The 13,110-nt window shown below is 42.1% G+C and overlaps 1 protein-coding gene across 5 annotated transcripts in view; it reads left to right on the forward strand.

Annotated features, from left to right (window-relative positions):
• Window positions 1-13,110, forward strand: part of PCNT (pericentrin) — a 79,430-nt gene that overhangs the window by 32,318 nt on the left and 34,002 nt on the right. For all 5 annotated transcript variants that reach the window (XR_013390654.1, XM_077918924.1, XM_077918921.1 and 2 more), the window contains exons 17-24: window positions 631-812; window positions 1,666-1,828; window positions 3,380-3,592; window positions 5,283-5,512; window positions 5,646-5,765; window positions 7,275-7,502; window positions 9,411-9,578; window positions 12,009-13,028. Coding sequence is in view for 4 of the 5 variants with exons in the window: in XM_077918924.1 (XP_077775050.1) it covers window positions 631-812; window positions 1,666-1,828; window positions 3,380-3,592; window positions 5,283-5,512; window positions 5,646-5,765; window positions 7,275-7,502; window positions 9,411-9,578; window positions 12,009-13,028 (2,324 nt within the window). In the remaining variant the exon portion in view is untranslated. The remainder of the gene's footprint in view (window positions 1-630; window positions 813-1,665; window positions 1,829-3,379; window positions 3,593-5,282; window positions 5,513-5,645; window positions 5,766-7,274; window positions 7,503-9,410; window positions 9,579-12,008; window positions 13,029-13,110) is intronic.

Consider the following 13,110-nt stretch of genomic DNA (forward strand, 5'->3'; position numbering starts at 1 on the left):
CTTCTGTAACCAAATCTCACTGTAAAATTTCTTAAACTTTTGCTTCAGCTCAAATTAGTTTTTTCTTCACTACCTCAGTTCCTCAGTACAGTCGTACCTTGTAAGCTAAACAGAATCAGTTCCGGAAGTCCATTCAACTTCCAAAACGTTCGACTTCCAAGTCGGGGCTTCCGATTGGTTGTAGGAGCTCCCTGCAGCCAATCGGAAGCCGCGGGAGCCCTGCCAGGCATTCAGCTTCCAAAAGAACATTTGCAAACCAGAACACTCACTTCCAGGTTTGCAGCATTTGGGAGCCAAAACGTTTGACTGCTAGTCAACCAAGGTACGACTGTATCTAAAAATGGATTTATCATCCAATCTGAAATTTAAATACACAGCAAGGAATGTGCTTTGCTCTGGCCTCTAGCCTGGTCAATCATACATAAGTGATCAGTGCATTCAGAGGGGCTCACCTCCAGAGCCTACCTGCTTGACTCTTAACGCCCCCATAGGTAACACCACCTTTCCCCAGAGGGCAGTACTACCCACTTTGGGAATCACACTGGTATAACAAGTTGTTTTGTTGTCTCTGCTTTTGTTTTTAAACCTGTGACATTTTAATTTCTTGAATTCTTGATCAAACTCTGCCAGAACACAGCTTTGATTCTTCGTTGCCTGATGAAGTATCTGAACTGAGTGAGCATCTTTGTGAAAGTATTTTTGAAAACCCAAACCTGGTGTTTGAAAATGAAGAGAGGATTCATAAAATTTGTTATTGTTTGCATATTGCTGTGGAAAAGCTTCTAGAGCTGGTTGCTGAATCATCTAAACAGGTAAACTTATATTAATGTTTACTTAATTTTAAACTGTAACCATATATATTAATAGTGTGATGTTGAGCATTGCTGAGGATCTGTATCTTCTAATATATTCAGTAGAAAGAAAGGAATGGGCACCAGCTCCCCAATCAGTAATTGCTTTCATGTCTGGAAATGAATATTGTTACACCGTGAATAGAGATAGCACTTTACTGAGCAAAAACAGGATGAGTTTTTATTGCCAATGTGCTTACAATCCTCCAGATATATTGGGAACAGGGAAGGGGGACACAGCCGTATGGAGAGATGAATGTGTGCAAGGTCACATCCGCACCATAGCACTATTGCACCACTTTAGCAGTCATGGATAATCCTGGGAGTTGTAGTTTATGGGTGCTGGGAACTGTAGCTCTGTGAGGTCAGCACCCTTAACAAGAGTGGTTTGATAGTGCTTTAAACTGCATGTGGATGGAGTAAGGCCCATTGAATTCACTAGCTGTCTTAATAAGTAGACATGTCAGAGATTTAAAATAGTGTGAAGGGGAAAGCCTTCAAACAACATATGGCTTTCTTCTAAATACCAGCTTTTGGTCCCAACCATATGATCAGGTGAAGTACACCCCCCCCCCCAAAGTGCTATACTTCACTGTTCAGAATAGTGAATGAAAAGTTATGTCAGAGGATTTTGGTAGCCTAAGGTTAGGTAAGGATAGGATAAGGATAAGGTAGCTTCTTAACACAAACAATGATTTGTTGTATGGTTACTTAGTTAGCAAAGCCTATAATAAATAATCATATAAGAAGTCTAAAATATTAGAAATACAGCTTAGCCTTTTATTTAGTGTCTTAAACATTTAATTTTTTGAAGCTGGAGGAAACTCAAAAAACTAATATTCACTATGAAGAGGAATTAAAGCGTAGGAACTGGGAAGCATCTGAGATGGTTCACGAACGCCAAAAGCTAATGGAATGTCTTAATGAAGAAAGTGAGGCAAAGAATAATCTGGTACTGGAACTTCACAAAGCAAGAGGTATGGAAATAAAAAATGAAATTTCTTGTGTGGTACTAAAACTTTGCAGGGATCTAAAGCAGTTCTAAATGGTGGTTTGCACAGGTAATTTTCTCCTGCGCCTGAGCAGCCTGTTCAGCATATGAGCATGACCACAATTGCGTGGTGAAACAAAAGTCTACATATAGACACAGTGACACTCTAGTTATCATGGCACCCTTTTTCCAGTTGCCATAATTGTTTCTGTTGAGGTTGTATATGTGTATAGTTCGGTCTCTGCTACTGTCTTTCTGTCTACCATCTTATCTGAAAGACTGTCACATAGATATAGAACAAAAAACGCACACAGACTGCAATCCTATGCATACTTGACTGGGATTACATCTCATTTAATATACTGGTACTTGTTTTCTAGAAAGCATGTAATAGATTGTATTTACCCAAATATAAGCCACACTTTTTTTTCCAAATTCCGACTGTGAAAGTTAAAGTGCAGCTTATATTCACAACCTTACGAATCGGCAACGGGATGGAGAGCAGCGGGCGTTGAGACTTGCCAGGCTGCCTCTTTGACAGAGATGAGTGGAGCGCTATGCATTTTGCACGTACGGGCCGCTCCCCTCTTGCGTTCGCTTTGGGCGGCCGGCATCTCACAGCGCCGCCCCTCCTGGCCCTGCACACTGTTACAAGGACATCCCATCGGGCATGGATTGCAAGCTGGAGGCACAGCACATAGTCAGCATCTTGCTGTGCAAGATGTACAGTGCGTGGGGCCAGCGCAGCGCCGTCAAGCTGCACAGGAACCTCCTGCTGTCACTCGTCTTGCGCAGCACCAGGCAGGTCTACCTGAGCGAGTGATCTCATGGTCAATGGTATCAAAGGCCACTGAGAGATCCAGCAGAACTAGGAAACAACTTTCACTTTTGTCCCTAGCCTGCCAGAGATCATCGACCCATGCAGCCAGGGCAATTTCAGTCCCATGATGAAGCCTGAATCTCAATTAGAAGGGAGTGGGGACAGAGCCAAGAAAAAATTATTACATACTAATTTGGCATACCTGAAGAGCTATTTACATAAATTTGGCCAGGTTCACATGTCACATATAACCATAGTTTAAAACAAACTGGTTTAATGTGAATTAGCAGCTTGTTGGTTGATGCTGTTCAAAAGTTCCTTGATGCTCCTCCCACACTCCTGCTTCTGCCACTACACAAACAACAGAAGCCAGAGTGTGGCTTATTGTGTTCAAAGGTGATTCTTCATTTCTCCCAAACAAACCCTGAGCAGTAGCCAAGCTCTGTTCTTATAGAGAGTTCGCTTAATATAAACAAAATATATCAGGAAAGTTAATCAGCTGTGTTTGGGGAAATTAGGGTTTATTTTCTCTGTTCTTTAACATCTTATTCTTTGCATAGTAAGTTTTCAATGAAAATAGATGTGTAACTGTTAATCTATTTTGGTATATTTATATATTCTTTGCAATATTGGTATAGTTATACTTAGGTACTCCTACCTTGCATAAATGTCATCAGTGCCCGATCATTATGCTTTGATACAATGTTTGGATTTCAGGCCTCATTGAAGGCTATTTAACAGAAAGACATACCTTGGAAGAAGCCTTGAAACTGAAAGAGGAGTCTGAATGCCATCTTGTTGCAGAACTGGAGAACTTGAAAGCAAAGCTCCAAGAGTTAACTCAGGAACATGCAAGATCTCTTGAGGAGCAGAAGCTGCTAATAAGTCAGAAGAAAGTGTTGGCTGCCAATGTAGGGGAGAGAGAAGATGGTAAGGAATAGACTGATATATTAAAATATTAAACACACACAAATCCTGAGCTGCTAAATTGTTTGAAAATTTCACTAGGCGGAAAATATTTTAAAGGGATTGCAGTTTTTAAGTATGTAAAGCAAAAGTAGGTATTATTTATTTAAGAAATTTATACTCTTATTTTCACCTTCTGCCTCAAAGCAGCTTACAGCCAAAAGCACAGGACAAAATGCAATAGGTAACAGATTTCTGTTGGGTTAAAACACAGGGCAAGCACAAGACAAGGAGAGGTCATCTATATGATAAGCAGAAAAGTAAGATCCAGAGGTCTTGGTAAATAAGTATTGTTTTTTCCCTGGTGCCAGGCGTGTTTCCTTGGCGAAAGCATTTCCTAAACGGAGAGCCACCACTGAGAAGGTGCAGTTTTGTGTTGCCACCCTTTGCATGTCTTTTGGAGGGCCTCAGGTGAAGAATACAGAGCGGAGTGAGGCAGTTCTTGGTATTGTCGTCCTGAGATGCAAACGGGTTTATGGGTTAAAACCCACACTTTGAATAGGGCCCCGAAACTAATTGTTAGCCAGTGCAGCCATGCCAGAATCAGTTTTACGTGATGCTCAGTAATGCTACTGAATTATACATCAGCTGCAGTTTCTGAACAGTCTTCAAAGTCAGCCCCCCATATAACACATTGCAGTAATCTAATCCAGTGGTTTCCAGAGCATAGACAACCAAAGGTAATGGTATAGCTAGGTCACCAAATGAAGCTGATGGAAAACAGGTTGCACCACTGAGGCCAATTGAACCTTGATGGATCCAGAACATACCCCCAGTCTGCACACCTTCAGAGGGAGTGTAATTGTATCCGGAACAGGCCATGTCCCACCCATCCAATATAGGGAACCACCCACCCATAGTGTTGTATTCTTATCTAGTTTAAGCTTCAGTTTATTAGTTCTCATCCAGTCCATTAGTGGGCCAGACATTGGTTTTGTACATCCACTGCCACAGATGCAAGGGAGAAAAAGAGCCATGAGTCATAAGCATATTACTGACAATGCATACCAAAACTACAGATGACCACTCAGCAGTTTCATGTAGGTGTTAAAACAGCATGGGGCAGAAAACCAAAGCACAGAAGGCCCATCGGGCCAAGCAAAACTCCATAAGCACCACCCTCTGACGCCGGTCACCCAAGTAGGACTGGAATCAGCACAAAGCATTGCCCCCATTTTCAATTCAGATAGCCTCTCAGAAGAATACCATGGTTAATGCTATTGAAAGCTTCTGAGAGACCAAGGAGGATCAACAGAGACACCCTTCTCTTCTGACAAAAGTCATCTTACAGGCCAAAACTTCTTCTGCACTTTTGTTCTAGCTTGGCATGGGCAGGGCCGTTTAGTCGTGTCCGACTCTTTGTGACCCCATGGACCAGAGCACGCCAGGCACTCCTGTCTTCCACTGCCTCCCACAGTTTGGGGTCAAACTCATGGGCAGGACTGAGGAGGGTGCTAAATCATGGAGAATTCCAACGAATAAGATCAGTCATATTTGTCTGACTTGAATGAATCTCAAGATGCAACTCACCACATGGATGTATTCTGATGCCAGCCAAGAAGTTCCAACCATGATAAATGATCAGTGTTCCTTTGTAATTTTAAAATAACATGTGATAGTCATATCTTTGGTAATGTTATTTTTTATGTATTAGTTTTACTCAAGGAAATCGAACATCTAGCAAAAGCAAAGTTAGAACTGCAATGTCAAGTAGAAAAGGACTGTTCCACCTTGAATTCTCAAATGAAAATCTTGGAGATGGAACTTGAAGAGCAACTAAACAAAAATCAGAAGATAACAGCCCTGTCATTAGAGGTTACTGACCTGAGGCAACAGATTCAAGCCCTTGAAAGACAGCTTAAAAACCAGCGAGATTTCATGGATGTAAGAAACCAATGCATTCTTTGCAATCTGTGGACAAAATAGCACTAAATCTTTCAGTTAAAATTCTCAGTAGCCTTAAAACAGTTCTTGTAAATTCTAAGATCTGGAAACACAACTCTTATTTTCTTGACAGAAACAAGCTGTGGAACGGGAACATGAACGTGATGAATTTCAGGAAGAAATTCATAAACTTGAAATGCAGTTAAAAGTGACAAGAAAATCCCAGATGTCTGATCAGTCCAGAGTGTATGAGGTAGGTAAAACATACATTCTTCAAGGATGGATCATCTGAACTAGGGCAACTTTGAAAAAGCTGATTATTTTTCAGCGTTACATTGACCAGACCAACCCAGAAAAAGTATTACAATCTTAAGACCCCACCAAGCTGGCAGCTAGCTTGTGTCAATGTACTGTGTCAATGTATCCTAGACAACATCCTGTGTACATCCCATAATAAATATCCAAGCCACTTTCCCTGCAGCTGTGGCAACACTGCTTAATGCATCCACACCACAGTCATGCATGGACTGAGCCAATCCAGACATAGCAGGAAAGAGCCTCCATGGCGTCACCACACTATATCCCACACACATCCCACTAGGCTTGTGTCCATAATATCTTGGACGTCAGCCTCCTACAGGGACCAAAAGCCCCGCAACAGAGAGCTTTCTGGAATCCTAGCATGATGGATTTTGAATCCCCATAAGCTACTAATGACACACAGATTGCTAATGAATACTTTGCTAACTTCACCATTTAAAGGGAAGGAATGATGGTGGTATAGCAAATTATCACCATAGCTCTCTTGGAAGGAGATCTTCACAGTAAACACAAAGGTCATGGTGTGGCCAAGGATTCAAGGCCACTGAAGTGTGCAACCGGGTCCATCTGAGGGGCGGGCAACAAGGGAAAGTAACTTACACATACATTCTTTGCTCATCATACTGTTTTTCAGTATTGGCAAGAAGTTACTGGGGCAATTCTTAGTTTATTATTATTTATTAAATTTCTGTACTACCCTTCAACTGAGGATCACAGGGGAGTTTACAATATTAAATCACAAAAATGCATACCATAGTAACAAACCAAAATAAGGACACACACCCAGTTTAAAAAGCCAAAGGTTGTTTAATTAGCCAAAGGCCTGGAAGAAGAGGAATGTTTTTGCCTGGCATCTAAATATATGTAATGAAGGCAGCAAGCGAGCCTCTCTGGGGAGAGCATTCTACAAGTATGCAGCCATTGCAGAAAAGGCCCGTTCTCATGTTGCTTCCCTCTGGACTTCTCATAGAAGGGGCACAGAAAGACAGGCTTCAGATGACGATCACAGGGTCCAACTCGCTTCATATGAGGAGAGGTGGTTCTTGTGGTATTGCGGTCCTGAGCCATTTAAGGCTTTATAGTTCAAAACCAGCACTTTGAATTGGTCTCAGAAAATGATTGACAGCCAGTGCAGTCACGGCAGGATCAGTGTGATATTCTCAAACCATCTCGCTCCATTGAGCAACCTGGCTGCTGAATTCTGCACCACCTGAAGTTTCCGAACCATCTTCAGAGGCAGCATCGTGTACAACTCATTGCAGTAATCTAACCTAGAGGTTACCAGAGCATAGGCAACAGAAGTTAGGCTATCCCTGTCCAGATAGGAGCTTTGAAGCAAATTATAATGATTTGCATAAATGTGGTAGGGGTGTATTAACTATTAGATTAATTTGCTTATTTTTCAAACGGCATGAAATCTTTTTGTTTTCCATTCTTACAGGTAGAGACTCTCCACAATGAAATAAAAGAGAAAACAGAGGATTATAATATGCTTTTCTTAGATAAAGAGCAGATACAGAAAAACCTTGCTGTTCAAAAAGAAGAAATGGAAAAGCTGGAATCACGAGTCAGAGAACTGGAGTTTATGAACAGGGAAGAAGCAGAGAATGTCAATAAACTCACGCAAGAGCTGCAAAAAAAGGAAAAAAAGGAAGCGGAACTAAAACAAGTAAATTTATGTAAATTACTCTCTTTAACAGAAAGAAGAATTTAGGCATTACATAGGAGTGATAGCTGGCATTTTTGTGTTGTGAGTTTCTAATGATGTGGGATTTTGTAGTCGTAAAGACACTAGGGCATTCTGCACCAAGAAGTATGTTTTCTCCAAAGAAAGATTTGGCTATACTGGGATGCACCTTCCATGTCCTCTCTGTGTCTTTTTTCTGCCTCTGGGCTGAGCATTCTCAGGTCTCTGATCTGCTTGGTTGGTTTAATCCTGTTCAAGTGAAGTTTGAAGGCCAGGTTGAAGAAGATGAAATAAATACAGCCACCAATCTCGGCTCTTGTCCTTGGCTCTAGGTGCCCATAAGAAACCTGTCTTAGCCTCTTGCCAGAATGCTAAGAAGATGGAGGAGGGTGAGGAGTGTCTTGGGCTCAGCACCATGACCATAGCTGAGGCCTGAGGGATGGTTCAGCCTGCAGTGCGAGTTCTAAACCTTTCACTGCTCATTCACAGGTTGTGTGACTGAACCCTTTCCTGTTTTCCCCACAGTGATTTACCCTCTTGTGTATGGCCTCCCTCCTTTAGCCCAGTGGCCATTTGTGGAATCTAACTGCTGGAAGAGATGTGCTGAGGTGGTAGGAATTGTCACCCTGGACCTCTGGGGGTCAACTTTTCAGATGGCACTGCATTCTAAGGCTGTGGCAACTGTGGTTGCTCCACTCATGGCCCTCTCTGTCCTACCTTAAATCTCATTCTCAACTTTCTTTGCTGTCTGTGGAGATTGTGAAAATGTCCTGTCTATCTTCATTTGTTCCCGCTGCTGGGTTTGCTGCTGCCTCTGCTGGCCTCTTCACTAATTCAGCCTGGGGCTGAATTTTCAGGCTGCCCCTGCATACAGGCTATCTTCTTATACCAGTGTCTGATCTAGAGAGGTATGGCAGTCTGGATTGATCCTGGCTACCTCCCAACAATGTGATTTTTACCTGTGTTGTGACTGATTGACAAGTAAAAAAAAATTCCCTCTAGAAGCTGATGATTCATTTTCTTAACAATTGTTAATTCTTTTGTAAAGGATTATTTGATCTTGTGAAGGCTTACTGTGCTGTTTGCCACCTCTTCTATTTCTGATCTTTTTCTCCTTTCATGGGACCTATTTCTCCCAAAAAGGGCATGTTGTATCCAAAGGTCATACAAGCAGAAGGGGCCTGCGTGACAACATTTCCCTATTACTATAGTCCCCTGAAGGCCTATCTGAAGGCTGTATACCTCCATCTGTGCAGAATTGAGCTGGTGGTCCACTGCAATAGGGAGGCTTTTAATGTTCGATGTTCTAGTATGCTTTTATATTTGTTGGAAGCCACCCAGAGTGGCTGGGGTAATCCAGTCAGATGGGCAGTGCTAAAAGCAACTTACATTTTGCTCAGCCAAAAGTTTCCATCCCTGGCCTTGCTTTGCTCTATGCCACAGTGACTTTTCAAAGCCACGGCTGTGCCTGTACAGTGGTGCCTAGCCCCTAATATCTGCTTGTTGCTAAATAGCAGGGGTGTACTGAAATCCTGCTTTACTGGTTTTAGGGAGTCTGTCTCTCTGTCCTTCATAGTCCTGGAGGCGGCGACAGCTTTACTCTGGCTTCTGGAAGAAATGGCTTGCACATGAAGAGGTCCTGATACTTGACTTCCTTTGATTTAACATCAAATAAACCATGGATGAATTGGAACATTAGTAACGTTTTTTGTTTCAGGGCCAGTGATATAAATGGAGATTGCAGAACAGCAAAGACAGCCTGTGGTAAATTCAAATGATAAAAAACTAATCTTGCCATTGATTTATAATAGGCTTTGGCACACGTTAGCAATCAAAATAGTCTAAAGGTACTATTACTTACACATATGATTTTTGTATTTATATTTACAGGATAAAGAAGCATTACAGCAGCAGCAGTATGATAATTTAATTCAGATTTCTACACTGCAATCCAAATTGGATGAAATCAGGCACAGAGTACCTAGGGAAGACAGCTTGGATCATACACTAATGGAACAATTGAAAACACAAGAGGAACTTTTATCAAAAAATAGAAATGTAAGTTGCAATGAGAATAATAAAAGGGCCAGTTAATTTTTTTAAATCCTGATCCTCATATTGACTGTTTCTGGGTTGAAACTATAATAGAAGTTCAAAAACCTATTTTAAGAATGTAGGTTATAAATGAATAGTTACCTCTACTGATTTCTCTCCCCCCTACACACACACCTTTAACCTTTGTGGTATTTGAAATCTTACAGTGTTTTTGAATGAAAGCTAAAGGATAGCTGTCAGGCTCGGGAAATTCTATCCCTCCCCTGGCGGCAGCTCGAAGCAGGAAAAAACAAAGAGCGTTCTTAGTAATGAGTTTATTCAGACATCATGGTGAGAGACAAAGAAATCCAGTCAGTCTCCCATAATGGCATTGTTCCAACTGAGCTCCTCCCTTCCTAGCAACAGCACTTTCCCTTATGGTGGCTGCTAAGGGCTAATTGTCTCTGCAAGGGCTAATTGCTCCTGCACTCTCAATGAACTAAGAGTTTTAAGAGAAGGGGGGTCAAATACTCTCCAGTGATAACGTGTCAGTTGGCTCCCCTGGCTCTGGCTCTTCCCTCTCTTCTCCCAACACCTCCCAACTTTTCTGTTCATCTCTCTCTGTGCTGTGACCTTTGTCAAACCACTGCTGTAATTCCTCTGCTCTAGGAGCGTCAGGAGTAGGGGGGGTGTGATCTCCACCATTCCTCCTCCCTTTCAGTCCAGTCCCTGACAATAGCACTTGCTAGCTGCATTGAATTCCCAGTTCAATGCTGTAATCATACGATTACTGCAGGTGCTGGAAAATGGTTGGATAGTTGCAACAGGCTCCTTGGGCCATTTTGTGTTGAATATAAATTCCTCTCAAATTCTGTGTAGTTTATTCTCCCATTATTTTCCATGTTACTGGAAAGTATGTGGGGCTCTAATGAATTCCTATACTGAACCAATCTTTTTATACTCAAGATACCAACAGACTTGGGGGACGCGGGTGGCGCTGTGGGTAAAAGCCTCAGCGCCTAGGACTTGCCGATCGAAAGGTCGGCGGTTCGAATCCCCGCGGCGGGGTGCGCTCCCGTTGTTCGGTCCCAGCGCCTGCCAACCTAGCAGTTCGAAAGCACCTCCGAGTGCAAGTAGATAAATAGGGACCGCTTACTAGCGGGAAGGTAAACAGCGTTTCCGTGTGCGGCTCTGGCTCGCCAGATGCAGCTTGTCACGCTGGCCACGTGACCCGGAAGTGTCTCCGGACAGCGCTGGCCCCCGGCCTCTTGAGTGAGATGGGCGCACAACCCCAGAGTCTGTCAAGACTGGCCCGTACGGGCAGGGGTACCTTTACCTTTACCTTTATACCAACAGACTTACAAAGACCCTGCTCAGGGTATCCTGGGCTCTAGCCTTATTGTCAGATGATGCATTATATGTTGTTCAGTTCTCTTCTAGATCCCTGGTAGCCAGTTCCTTTGTTCGCCACTCTCTTTCGTTTCACCACTGAGAGACAGATGTGCTTTCTTGTTCCAATTTGGTCATGGAGCCATGTGTTGGGGGCAAACTATTTGGTGATGAAGCTGTGAAGGATGTCCTATCCTAGTATAATCTAAGCCAAAAATAAGTATGCCTATTAAAAAGCAAAATAGAGTTCCTTTCATCCTTCACGGTCCTTTTGGGTTCCTTGGCCTGGTGGTAGGGAGAGAGAGTTTTGGTCCAACGTCCCTCCTGAAATTGGTCATGAGGTGGAGGACAAGGGCAACAGCAGTCTGCTTCTAGATTTGCTTCTTTCCTTCTGCAGTCCTGCCATGGGATGGTCTTTCATGCACTTCACCTTGAGCTATCTGAGGTCCCCCCCCCCATATGTTTCCTGTCTCCCATTTTCAAGAATCCTGTAAAGAAGGCTGGTGTGAAGCAAGCAACCCAACAGTTCCAGGACATTGAAGCAGTGGAGCTAGTTCCACTCAGGGATCTCTGTTCTGACATTTATTCTTCTTTACTGTGCCCAAGAAAGATGGCTATCTCTGGGTGGTATTGGATCTCAAGCATATCAACTTGTTCATTTGTTACCAGTCAAAATCATTCAGTTCTTAGGATCAGTCTTCATAATAATATCATGTGATTACATATAACCATTTTAAGTGTCTTTCCTTATTAAGACTTTGGTTAATTTCCCTATTCATTAAATGTCTCCCAATAGCCTCTTTTATCTGTCTATATAATGCAAGATAATGATAATTGCTGTACCTTTCCAATTCTCTTTTCATGCATACAGTGGCCACCATAGATTCTAACAGTTTATTCTTTTCAGCGTTCTGGAATGGGCATTTACTATGTGCAATACTAGTTGTGTACTGTAAAAAAAAGTAGACAGGCCCAGGCCTATTCAGTTTAGCTAGGCCATAGGCTCAAAAGGAAATGGAATCATCAATGATAAAGTTTTATGAAATTATTATATTTCCATCACAGGTACTAGAAATTGAAGACTTGAAGTCTGTTATAGAGCATCTTCATAATGACAAAGAACAATTGCTAAAGAATAAAACAGAAGAAATAGAGCAGCTGTACAAAGTAATTGAGAAGCTTCAAAATGAATTGACTCTTCATGAAATTCGTGATAGCCCAGACAGTCTTAATAACGTTGCTCTAGTAGAGCAGGAGGAGAACCTTCATAATCAATTGAAGAAAGGATCACCACATCATCTGGAGAGCAGAGATGAGGGTGACAGCTGTCTGTTACTTAATTCCAGCCAGAAACAGATTCTGGAACAACTAGAAAGTCTTTTGGCAGACAGAGAAACCTGGCAACAGCTGCTTGAAGAAAAAGAATGTCAGTTTCAAGCAAAGATAAAAAACCTAGAACAAAATGTTCAAGAGTCCTCTAGGCAGCACTTCACTGAGCTAGCCGCTTTACAGCTACAGTATAAAGAATTACAGGAAGAACATAAGCTCCTGAACATGTGCTTAGCTCAAAAAGAAAGTGACATGACTGTGACTGCTTCTTGCATTCAGGAACTTAAAGATAAGCTGCGAGACAGCGAAATAAAGCTTACAGAGACAGAAAAACAGTTCCAAGCAGTGTCAGAGCAGAAAATAGAGCTGGTAGTTGAAGTAGAGAACATACGAGGAAAGGTGCTGCTGCTTGAAAATGAACAACATGTCTTGGCACAAACACTGCATGACAAAGAGGTCACTTATCAGAGGGAGATTAGTGAACTTCAGACTGCTGCTGCAGAACTCAAATCTCAGATTGAGAAAATGACAGAAGAACTGGAAACAGTGAGATCTGAGAAAGATTTTTTTCACTCACAGTTGAAATCCTACAGGGAAAAGGGTCAAGATAATGATAATAAGAAACTTAAACTTGGTGAGCTGGTGCCAGAACCTGTTCCCTACGTTTCTTCTGAAGAAATTGAGGAAGGGGGAGAAGAGAGAGAACCAAATAACAAGCCCTCAGGATCAGTGGAATTTTCTTACAGAGATGAAATGGTATGTGCCAACCATAATATTATAAATACCCAAATAATGGTTGAAATTAATAATCAGGATATTAAAATGAGTCTGGTTAAGA

The sequence above is a fragment of the Podarcis muralis genome, chromosome 1, assembly GCF_964188315.1.
Source record: "Podarcis muralis chromosome 1, rPodMur119.hap1.1, whole genome shotgun sequence".
NCBI classification, from domain to species: Eukaryota; Metazoa; Chordata; class Lepidosauria; order Squamata; family Lacertidae; genus Podarcis; species Podarcis muralis.